At 33.8% G+C, this 10,459-nt stretch overlaps 3 protein-coding genes across 6 annotated transcripts; 2 read left to right on the top strand and 1 right to left on the bottom strand.

The window, feature by feature from the left end:
* Positions 1 to 145: 145 nt before the first annotated feature.
* LOC116343515 (coiled-coil domain-containing protein 28A) lies at positions 146 to 2,423 on the top strand. 2 transcript variants are annotated; one of them, XM_031771599.1, is made up of 4 exons: positions 146 to 858; positions 985 to 1,150; positions 1,499 to 1,579; positions 1,657 to 2,423. In XM_031771599.1, the coding sequence occupies exons 1-4, from the start codon at positions 700 to 702 to the stop codon at positions 1,866 to 1,868; spliced, it is 618 nt and encodes a 205-aa protein (XP_031627459.1). In that variant the 5' UTR covers positions 146 to 699; the 3' UTR covers positions 1,869 to 2,423. The 2 variants fall into 2 exon arrangements, with proteins under 2 accessions (XP_031627459.1, XP_031627458.1); XM_031771598.1 differs by having other exon boundaries at positions 160 to 858; positions 1,421 to 1,579.
* Positions 2,424 to 2,524: 101 nt separating this feature from the next.
* On the bottom strand, positions 2,525 to 3,711 carry LOC116343514 (ribosome biogenesis protein BRX1 homolog). Its single transcript, XM_031771597.1, has 2 exons — positions 3,488 to 3,711; positions 2,525 to 3,422 (listed from the first exon to the last, which is right to left on the bottom strand). Exons 1-2 carry the CDS (start codon positions 3,605 to 3,607, stop codon positions 2,577 to 2,579), a joined length of 966 nt encoding a protein of 321 aa, XP_031627457.1. The 5' UTR covers positions 3,608 to 3,711; the 3' UTR covers positions 2,525 to 2,576.
* A 154-nt stretch (positions 3,712 to 3,865) lies between these two features.
* Positions 3,866 to 10,459, top strand: LOC116343513 (protein croquemort-like). Of its 3 annotated transcripts, none has more exons than XM_031771594.1 (6): positions 3,866 to 4,456; positions 7,231 to 7,396; positions 7,474 to 7,779; positions 7,850 to 8,652; positions 8,737 to 8,827; positions 8,885 to 10,459. In XM_031771594.1, the coding sequence occupies exons 2-6, from the start codon at positions 7,271 to 7,273 to the stop codon at positions 9,044 to 9,046; spliced, it is 1,488 nt and encodes a 495-aa protein (XP_031627454.1). In that variant the 5' UTR covers positions 3,866 to 4,456; positions 7,231 to 7,270; the 3' UTR covers positions 9,047 to 10,459. The 3 variants fall into 3 exon arrangements, with proteins under 3 accessions (XP_031627454.1, XP_031627455.1, XP_031627453.1); XM_031771595.1 differs by lacking the exon at positions 3,866 to 4,456 and adding an exon at positions 5,516 to 5,660; XM_031771593.1 differs by lacking the exon at positions 3,866 to 4,456 and adding an exon at positions 5,970 to 6,285.

Below are 10,459 nucleotides of genomic sequence, written 5' to 3'. Positions count from 1 at the left end.
GGCCATTTCAATTGTTCTCTCACTCACAAGCTCTTTTTTTTTTAATTTTTAACACTACAGAAGAATAAGTTGATTTTATTCCGAAAGTCAAGTGACGAATGTGTCGAATTGTTTTGATTTTTAATGCAAATTACACTGTTGGATTCGTCGACTTGACACGAGTTTTTATGGTTATTTTTGGATTTTGGCAATACATCAAATATTTGACACTCAGTTGTGAATGAACAATTTATAGTGAGTATTTTAAGCTAAAAGTCAGTCGGAGTTTTATGTACTCATAACACTTCAATGGGTTTTCTAAGGTCATGGCATTGGGATTTGTTTGCATTCTCAATGAGATTGAATTGTTAAACATATCAACGTGAATAGTTTTCGACCCTCTTCCAATGAATTCTTGAAAAAAATATCCAAAGCAAAGTGCATCCATGAATACAATAAGTGCAGTCGCATTTATTTACATTTTGAATTTCGAAAATTTTCGAAATTAAATCTCGTCTCATATGTCAAACGCTGTCGAAAGAAAAAAAACATAACAAACATTAAACGTCAAATGAATCATTCAAAGTATCATTTACAAATTGAAAGACAAAAAAAAGCTGCCAAGTTTTTGTGTGTGATATAGATATCTGACTTAATTTATTGTGTTTGTAAGATATTTCATTTGTAAATTGAATTAAATCTAAAAACACTACCGTTTCGATGGAGCGTAAAGATGAAGCGGCCGTCGAACGCCAAAAATTGGTCGACGATGGAGAAGTTGAAATTGAAGACGACCAAGCAAATATCACAACAAACGTACCACCGACCAACGCACCAAAATCCGTCCAAACACCAAATTCACCCGTTTTAAGTAATCGAGTATGTATTTCAATGTTCATGCGATTATTTTTATATTGTCTATAACAAATACTCCGAAATGCAGTATCCCAAGCAATTAAATCATATAAAAAGATAATTGGGCGTGTCATCATTTTTTCATTGTAGATATTTTCGAGTGGCGAAACAAGCCGAACACAAGATTCTAGCAATTGTTCTGTCATCAAAGGAGGTGCCAGTGAAGCACCGCGGCTTGTTTATGTCAACGAAAAAGAACAGCGTAAGCCACACGACCCGAAGACAGAAAAGGCCAAACCACGAAAACTGCCCAGAGGTAAGCGCACATTTATTTTAATTTGCTTATTCCATTGTTTGATTTACAATTGATTAGTACAAGCGTTTTTAGAGCAAATTAGTAGCAATTTATTGCTTTTAATTTATTTCATTGATTTGAATTATTTTTCATGTCATCATTTATGTATACTTGGTTTATTTTATGTTTTACATTTGTTCAAGTTCATTTTGTTTTTTTTTTTTTTTTTGTTTTTTCGCTCTTTTTTGTTGCTTTGTCTTCGTTTTCTTTGGCTTGATTTGTCGATATTAGGCTTGCAAAGTAATTTAGATGCACAATCAAGCGCTAGTTTCGACACACGATCACTCAAACATCATTCATTTCAATCAGAAGTCCCTGATGTCCGCCATATGGAGAAAGCACTGTTAGGCCTACTGGACGATTTTCACTCGGGGAAATTGAAAGCATTCGGTTAGTGGCAGTTCAAACTACTCGGCTTAAGCTAAGTGACATTCTTTAATATGGATTTGTTTTTTTTTCTTCATCAGGATTCGGTTGCACCATGGAGCAAATGACTGATATTCGCGAGCAACAAGAGAGTTTAGCGAAGTTACACTTTGAGCTTGGTTCAGGTGGTGGTGACCCATTCAATAGTAAAAATGATCTCAATGCACAGGAGAACATGTCCAGATTGGTTCAAAAATTAGAAAATCTCTCCGTGTCAATAGAAAAACTTCACTCAAGCAATACAAACTTATAATTTAGAATTTCCAACTGACTGTTGAAGGAAAAAAACCCTTTGGATATGCAATGTTTTATATGTTCCGCGTATTATTATAAGAAAACAAAATTAAATCCATGAAAGTGCTAATAATAAATAGATAATAGGATAAACATCGAAAAAAGTCGTAAGATAACTAGCTTTTTATGTATGTTAATGCTTTTTAATTGAAAAAAAAGGAATTCTTATTATTGTTTTTGGCTCAATCGTATTGTAAATGTATTCTAAGAGATTTTATAAACAGCTTCCGAACAGCATTAGGTGAAGATATACTTGAGAAAGTTCATTCTTCTTCCATTAAGAGTTTGTGCCAGAAACTTTACCGTCAATGACAACTCTGATTGACACAGGTATAATTTGAATACATCAAATTGTCTCGGCAGAAAAATGAAAATTTCAAGCTTTTTTTTGAACTAAAAAAAAAACTACCCCCTAAGGGACCTTTTTTATCCAACTTAATTTCTGGTGCAAATTATGTTCAATTTTTATTTCGTTGTATTTTCAACCTAAAAGGAAAAGAAAACCCTATGAAAAAATATGTATGTAAAATTCTAGTAAAATGAACGAATTTTTTTATTGATATTTTTTTGTTTATAATTTCGAATTTTATTATTTCATAAAATTGTAAAGCTTACATACGAATAAAATAGAAAAAAGAGAAATCAAAATAAAATCATCTGTGTCAAGTTAATTTTTCTTTCGGCGTTTTGTTTGCTTTTCCTCTTCGTGATCTTCTCGTTCCAAGAATTCGGTTGCCTTGGCCAATGGATCACCTTGGAAAATGTCATTGAATTCATTGAAAATGAACGTAGTTTTTGGTCGATTAACTTCGTATGTAGTCTTTTGCTCCAACCGATTGACATAACGATCTTTGGCTGCTTTTCGCAACATCTGGCGATGACGACTGGGGCTGACATAGTCTGGATTTTCCCATAATGGTTCACCACCAAATGATCCCTCAAATATTTTCACCGGATTCATCACAAATCTTGGTCCAATTTCACACAAACCACCGTCTTCAGATAAAATTTGAAAGTTTCTAAACCAAATACGTTTATCCAAAAATGTGAATGAATAAACATGATCGAAGAATGGTTGTGATTTTGGGTGATGCTTTGGAACGCCAAACACTTGTGTGAACAATTCCTTAAGTAATTGTAAATATGGCAGTTCGTCAAATTTTGGATCAAACGACAACAACGGACGCGATCCTCTCAAACAATTACCGGTCAACTTAAGTTCGCCCATTGTGTGAATGTTTTCGATGAGAAATTTGGCAGACGGTCCTTCTGGTACATTTGAAAACCACATGTACAAATCTTGTTTACGACGACCTTCAAACAAAATGGCTTTGTTGCAATGTTTCATGCCGCAAACTTCATTCACCACACTCAACGTTTTCGAGCGTTCCATTTTCGATTCTTCACGATGGTGTGGCATCAATGTTCGTAAATCTCGCATCAAGTGACGATCACGATGATTTATACCACGCGCAGCAAACACCAAAACACGTTGTTTGTTGGTCCAGTTTCGCTGCAAAACAAAAATAAGTCATTAATTTGCCGTTTCTCAACTATGAAACGCATGTCATTTCTTACCTTATTCACATTCGGCAATGGATCGTCTGATTTTCTTGTGCCAGGCAATGGAATTTCTTCATTTTCTGGTTTCTCCATTTGTTGTACCTTTTTCTTCTTTTGCGACTTGATTTTTGCCATTTTTTTTACTTTTTCTTTGCTACGATTTTATCACGCGTTCGCACACCTCGGGCTTTTTGTTTGAACTTCAACCAATGTGTCAATGCAATGCAAACACGCGGTGTGCGTTTGACAGTTCCGTAATGAAAAAAAGGGTGCGTTTAATGATGTGTCGAAAACAGACTGAATCATTGTTTTGACAAAAACAGAAAGAATATTATTTTGAACAAAATTAGCTTAAGTAAAAAATTTGATGTTAATTTTTCTTTTGTTTAATTTAATGGAGAAGAAAGCGAATCGATTTTTATTTGCTTTGTCTATCGAATGAGATTGCCGATCTTAACTGTCATCTCATGTGCGTCTTGAAGCATAAAAACAATAGAGAAGAAAGTGTCACTCACACAATACACACTTGCATTTTCGTTTGATGCAGTAGTAACATTTGTGTATATAGAACGAAACAGAAACAAAAAAAGAATGGACAAAGCCGAACTGGATGTATGAATTATTTCAGTGGGACGATAGCATTGGGATAGGCCAAGTTATATTGCTTTGTTTGTGATTTTTTTTTTCGTTTAGGCTCGCCATTTGTGTAATATTTTGTTTTTTTTTTAGTTCTGTTGTTGTTGCAAATTGTGTGGCCTCTATAATTCCGTTTCACTTTCATTTAATTAACAAACATAGTGCCAGTGCAAATATACTGTGAAGTATAGAAAAAACGAATTCATTCGGAATTTTGCTAATTTTATTTATAAACTTTGTGGAAGTTTTGGCAAAAGAAGAGGATTGTTAGCGTTTTTCAAAGAAATTCGTGTTATATTCATGTGAATTAAATGGTGCATGGTGTTTACATTTGCCTTATCATTGTTTGTAAGTAGCTGAAATATTTTCAAAATTCTCTAATTTACCGATTCATCATGCCAAGGGCATTCATTTTACGAGCATATCATGAACAAATGATTTCATTTCAAGCTTGCTTTTGCGTTCTTTTTTATTTCTTTGTCTTTTTCGGGATCCCCGAATTTTGTTTTCGCAACAATAAGCGTGTCGTACCGTAAAGCCCTAGGGGATATCCATGCGAATTAGAATTAGCACATTAGCAAAAAAATAGGGAAATTTACATGAAGAAAATAGCAAAATTAGCAATAAATAGCAGAATTAGCACTGTACACGTATATACTTTAGTAAGCATTTATTCTTGAATATATTGAAATAATTAAATAAAATAAAATTCACAAAACAAACGAATTGAATAGTGTTGAACTAAAATGTATCAAAATATGTAGTTAAATACGCTTTTTCTCATTTTTAAATAAAAATATTTATATTCAATGGCACGTAACCAAGCACGTTTTATCTGTATTAACTACAATTTACGAATTGCAATCGGAAATGTAGATTTGATGACAGATTTCTTACTGAAAACGTATACGCTAGTGCCTGCTTCAAATATACACGTTGAAAGTGTCAACTTGAAACATTTACGTAAACACATTTCAGTTATTCGATCATGCTGTCAATCTGACGTATGCAATATTTTTGACGTACTAGAGAAATTAGCAAAAAATAGCAGTATTAGAACAAACTAGTAGAAATACTAGCAGAATTAGTGAAAAATAGAGAGAAATAGCGTTTATTATTATAAATTATTCGATCTGCAATTCACGGTTATCCCCTAGGTAAAGCCACTTATCGAACAATGGTAGAAGACTCCATTCTGCTCACTTAACGTAATTTATAAAAATTATATTTAGACGAATATATTTTCATTAAGCGTCGGTGTGGAATCGTATAACATCGTGTGGATTGCCGATGAAACGACATTTGTTTTGATTATGTTTACAATGCGATACAATATGAAATGTTTACGGTTTTCATCAAGCTTTCAATCGTGTCACTTGTATTTATACCGAACTGTGAATTGAATGTATTATCGTATTTTGTTTCTCTCTGTTTCAATTTTTTTTAAATAGAAATCGGCATATTTTGTTCGGATCAGAAACGTTTCGGTTATCAGTTTTTCTATTTAGTAATCATCTCTCAACTTGCATTCAAACTGATTGCATCAGACCTAGTAAGTTGTGTAAAAATAAACATTAATGATTTGATCAATTGGTTTAAACGCTATGCAACGATAGATTTGATTGTGAACTTTTGATTATTCGTTTTTTTTCGTTGTTGAAAAAATGACAAATAGTTATTTATTATGAGTTTTCATGGCGTGTGATTTCAAAACATTCATGTCATGCATCTGCATCTAAACTATATATTGTCTGAATCTGATAATTTTTTTTGGTGGTCTAAGCAATTCTCACTTTGAAATGACTTCTTTGGCTCGACTTGTTTCAGATTGTGATTATCAAGTGACAAGTGAACATCAAATAACATACACACGATCTTTTCTTACAATTTTTTGGACACATTTTTTGAATTATAGCATCGAAGATATAGAAAAAATCTCCAGTTTAATCGTCGTCACGTGAACGCTAAAGCTTCGTTAAATACCATCTGTTATTATTCTACGATTTAATTAATTTACTTTCCGTTTCCAACGTCAGAGATTTACAATCGCATATTATTGATTCTTTCATTTACGGATTCCTTTTTGTTATGCTTTTGATTTTAATTCCGTTGGAATAAAATAAATTGAATATGTCACAGAACCAGCATGACTCACAAACACAAACCCAAAATAAACGGTGCGTAGTTCAAGTCGTATACAAAAAAATATCGTTTTGGACTTTGACAAACCACTTTTTGTTACATTATTCGCCATACATTTTGAGCCATTGATTTTTTTTCTACATTTACATTCCACACCGTTCCACACGTATTATCCCACATTTTTTTTAATATTATTGATTAGTCATTTTTCTTATTATTTTGTTACGGGTCACATTCAGATCAATTTTCTCGTTTTTTTTTGTGCATTACACTCGCAATTAATTTAATTAAGTCTTACAATTTTTGAAAATTCTGAAAAATATCAAAAACGATCAAGTTCAAAGCAAAAACGATTGTTGAAACGATTACATTTTCCGATATATAAGCTAGTAAACCTAATAAATTTTATTATTCAATAATATATCGGTGGTTTAAGACTGTTATTTGACAACAAAAGTCGTCGTGAAAAAATACTATTAAAAGTCATGTCCATATTGGTCCTCATATTATTACGCGTTTTTTTTACTAACCACATCGATTTCCCCCCATAAGATTATCGATCGACAATATTCTTTTATTCCAAGCTGGAATAATTTTAATCACAAAACCAAATGCATATGCACTTTAGACCTCTGTCAATAAACACAGTTCTCCGAATCGCATACGATAAAATTATCGCAATAAAATTGCTGACGGCCTGTTTATCGTAATGCAACACAACGGAATAAAAGAATTTTGTTTTCATTCTGTAATAATTGTTTTGAATTTTACTTATCACCGGAACAGAGTTCAAGTATTGCGCATTTTTCTAAAAATATTATACATAATTATTATCTGCTCAGTCGCATTAGAGAGAAATCAGTGTTTTTTCTTCAAAATTAATTGTCCGTTTCATCTGATAGCAAGTCTGATAGTGAATGATTGACTTAGAAGCATATTTCCCTTTTTTTAATGCAAATATTTTTTGCAAATATTTTCAGAGAAAAACCCAAAAGAGAAGAGCAGGAACTCACTATCATAATGTGTTTACGATGTCATCCGCAATCCAGGAAATATTGGGTCTTCGGATGTGGAACATTTTTTGTACTGTTGGCATTAATTGTCGGTTTGCTTTGGCCAGCTATTGCCAATTTAATTTTGCACAAAGTAAGTAAAAATGAAACTGAATTAAACCCAGAAACCCATTTAATTATTTCGTGAATCTTCTCTTTCGCTCCTCGCAGCAACTGGAGTTGAAGAAAGGTTCAGTAAATTATAAAAACTGGATTGAGACACCGATTCCGATGTACATAAAATTCACGATGTTCAATTGGACCAATCCGGATGACATACGCACACCAAACTATAAACCGAATTTCGTTGAAATGGGCCCATATGTGTTTTCGGAAAAACATAAGCGTGTTAATGTTACGTTTCATCCGGAAAACGACACCGTATCATTCGATCAAATTCGTACATGGCACTACATACAGAACATGTCGAATGGTTCGCTAGATGATGAAGTTACAAATGTGAATGTTATTGCGGCGGTAAGGATTATCTACTTAATATTTTACTAATTGAATTACGGAATAAACGATTAATCAATGTTATTTACAGTCAGCTGCATTTTCACTCCGACATTCGAATGCGATAATAAAAATGGGCGCAAATGCAATAATGGACGTGATGAAAGTGAAATTAACGGTTACGAAAACTGTTAGAGAACTATTGTTCGACGGATATTCCGATCCGTTTTTAACATTCGTCAAAAAGCTACCAGTGGGCAATGCGCCGCCATTTTCGAAATTTGGATGGTTTGTTGATCGCAATGGATCGTGGTCGTATGATGGCCACTTTGAAATGCGTTCGGGACAAGCGGACATTAAGCAAATGGGATCGCTAACCGAATGGAATTATGTGAATAAGACAAAGTATTATCATGGCGATTGCAGTAAATTAAAGGGAACATCTGGCGAGCTTTGGCCAATGGACATGAATCCAACTGGTGATATATCATTGTTTGTCACCGATTTGTGTCGACCTTTGACACTGTCATATCAACAGCAGCACACACGATTCGGTGTGACAGGAAGTCGATGGGTGGGCGATTCACGTGTATTCGATAATGGACGAAATTATCTACCAAACAATTGCTATTGTACTGGAGCAACAGAATCATGTCCGGATTTGTTGAGTGGTGTTCATAATATGTCCGATTGTCGTTTTGGTGCACCCGTGTTTGCATCGTTTCCGCATTTTTATCTCGCTGATAAAAAATATGTGAATAGCGTCACTGGCCTAAGTCCAAATCAAAGCAAACATGAATTTTCTTTGTCACTTGAACCATATACAGGAATACCGTTGGACGTTGATGCCAAAATTCAAATCAACGCTCTCATTCAACCGATTAGTCATTTCAAGTGAGTTGATTTTTCTTTCTTGTAACTATAAAAAGGAATCTGAATTGAATGGAACTAAGACAATTTTTAAATGTTCCTTTTTAGATTATACGAGAATATTCCAAAGTTAATGATTCCCACATTCTGGTTTTCTCAAACCGTGGAACTTGATGAGAAAATAGCAAAGAGCGCAAAGGTAAGATCTTTCTTTCAATTACATTTCATTCAACTCAATATTCTCGTTCATTTGCAGATTGCACTTCAGCTGCCATCGATTGGACTATATCTTGCCGCTGGTGTTTCTGGCCTCGGTATTATATTGTTGCTAGTAGGTGCTATACTAACAATCACAAAGTCATGGAGTGCCTATCAAAATCTGGAAGATGAACCAAACAGCGATAGCACCACCAGTTAAAAAAAAAGAAAATGCCACACAAATTTACATCGAAACTAGTCAATAGACCGAATTCTTTGCCAAAAAAAAAGAAAGTTTCAAAGTGGTAGACGCCATATGCAACGACATGAACCGACTTTATTTTTAAATAAATTTTAAATATCTTAAGGTAGATTCAGTTGTGTAATTCAATTTTAATAATTGTGATATATTTTCTCTTTTTTTCCAAAATTCCAAAATGTTTAAACGAATGCAATTTCAAGTGCCAATGCTATAAAGATATGTTGCATAGGACGAGCCTAAAAGTGTCTTTTACGTGTATTTATCAGTGAAGTGAACTAAAACCAAACCATTTCATTGGTTTTACTTACCGAACGAACCGGAGCAATCGGAACGTTCCGACAATGGGTTACACTGTGCAGTATACACACGACCGTGCAATGGCTGTACGTGTATTAGTGTGCATTGCTATTCACGTACACATACGTCGCCATACAAACCATTCTCGGAACGTTCCGCTCGCTCCGTTTCGTTCACACAAAACGAAACCAATTCCGAGATACCGCTCCGAAATCGGTTTGTATGAGAAATGTCAAACCGGTTCACTTCACTGGTATTTATATACAAACGTCGTTTTCTGAACTTTAGAAGAATCCCCCTACACTAATGTAAGAGGAACTAGAAGAATAGGAATTGGATAAATTTCCACTATTGTATATTAAATAAGACATGAACCACCACAAATTTTTGTTAGTTCAAAGACTATAGGCTACATACAGCGCCATTCAATATATGACAACTATAATCGTCCTATGATATGTTGGCTTGAGTGCTTATGGTTTACACGGAAGTAAAGAACGACATCAAGAATGGATGGGTTTTTATAACCACAGAAAATTCTTCCATTATCCATTAATGAATAACCAGACCGGAGCATTGGCATATGAATGAAAGCTGCTCAGCATTAAATTGAATTGTAATTAAGTAAATTGTTTGACCGTGTAGGCTCCTTGGACGAAAATGTCGATCATATCAGTGAGAAATGCGCAGTTTCAGAAACTGATAGTCAATTTTTTTTTAAAGAAGCATTACCAGCACGGTATTTATGCAGAATACCAAATACAAATGAATAGTCAATATTAAATCGATACCAAATATGAAATTTAGGGTGAGACACCTATGAGTCCAACGTAAATTTGGTGAATCTCGTGATTTCTTTGAATCCAAAAATAGTTCTTCGATTTCAACGTATTTTGAGAATTTGACATTATAGCGCTATGTCGCTATTATATATATGATTTTTCTACATTTTATGTCAGTGTGTACATTACATATAGAACAGTAATGTGCGAGCTACATTTTACAGGGGGGGGTGATTTTTCAAAAACTAAAAATTCTCTCATCTGAACAACAAATTTCGTTTTTTTTTTTTTT

Source organism: Contarinia nasturtii, unplaced genomic scaffold, assembly GCF_009176525.2.
Source record: "Contarinia nasturtii isolate CC-2019 unplaced genomic scaffold, AAFC_CNas_1.1 Cnas_scaffold_1037, whole genome shotgun sequence".
Taxonomy (NCBI): domain Eukaryota; kingdom Metazoa; phylum Arthropoda; class Insecta; order Diptera; family Cecidomyiidae; genus Contarinia; species Contarinia nasturtii.
The sequence above is the reverse complement of the archived record's forward strand: the minus strand, read 5'-3'. Positions and strand labels throughout refer to the sequence as shown.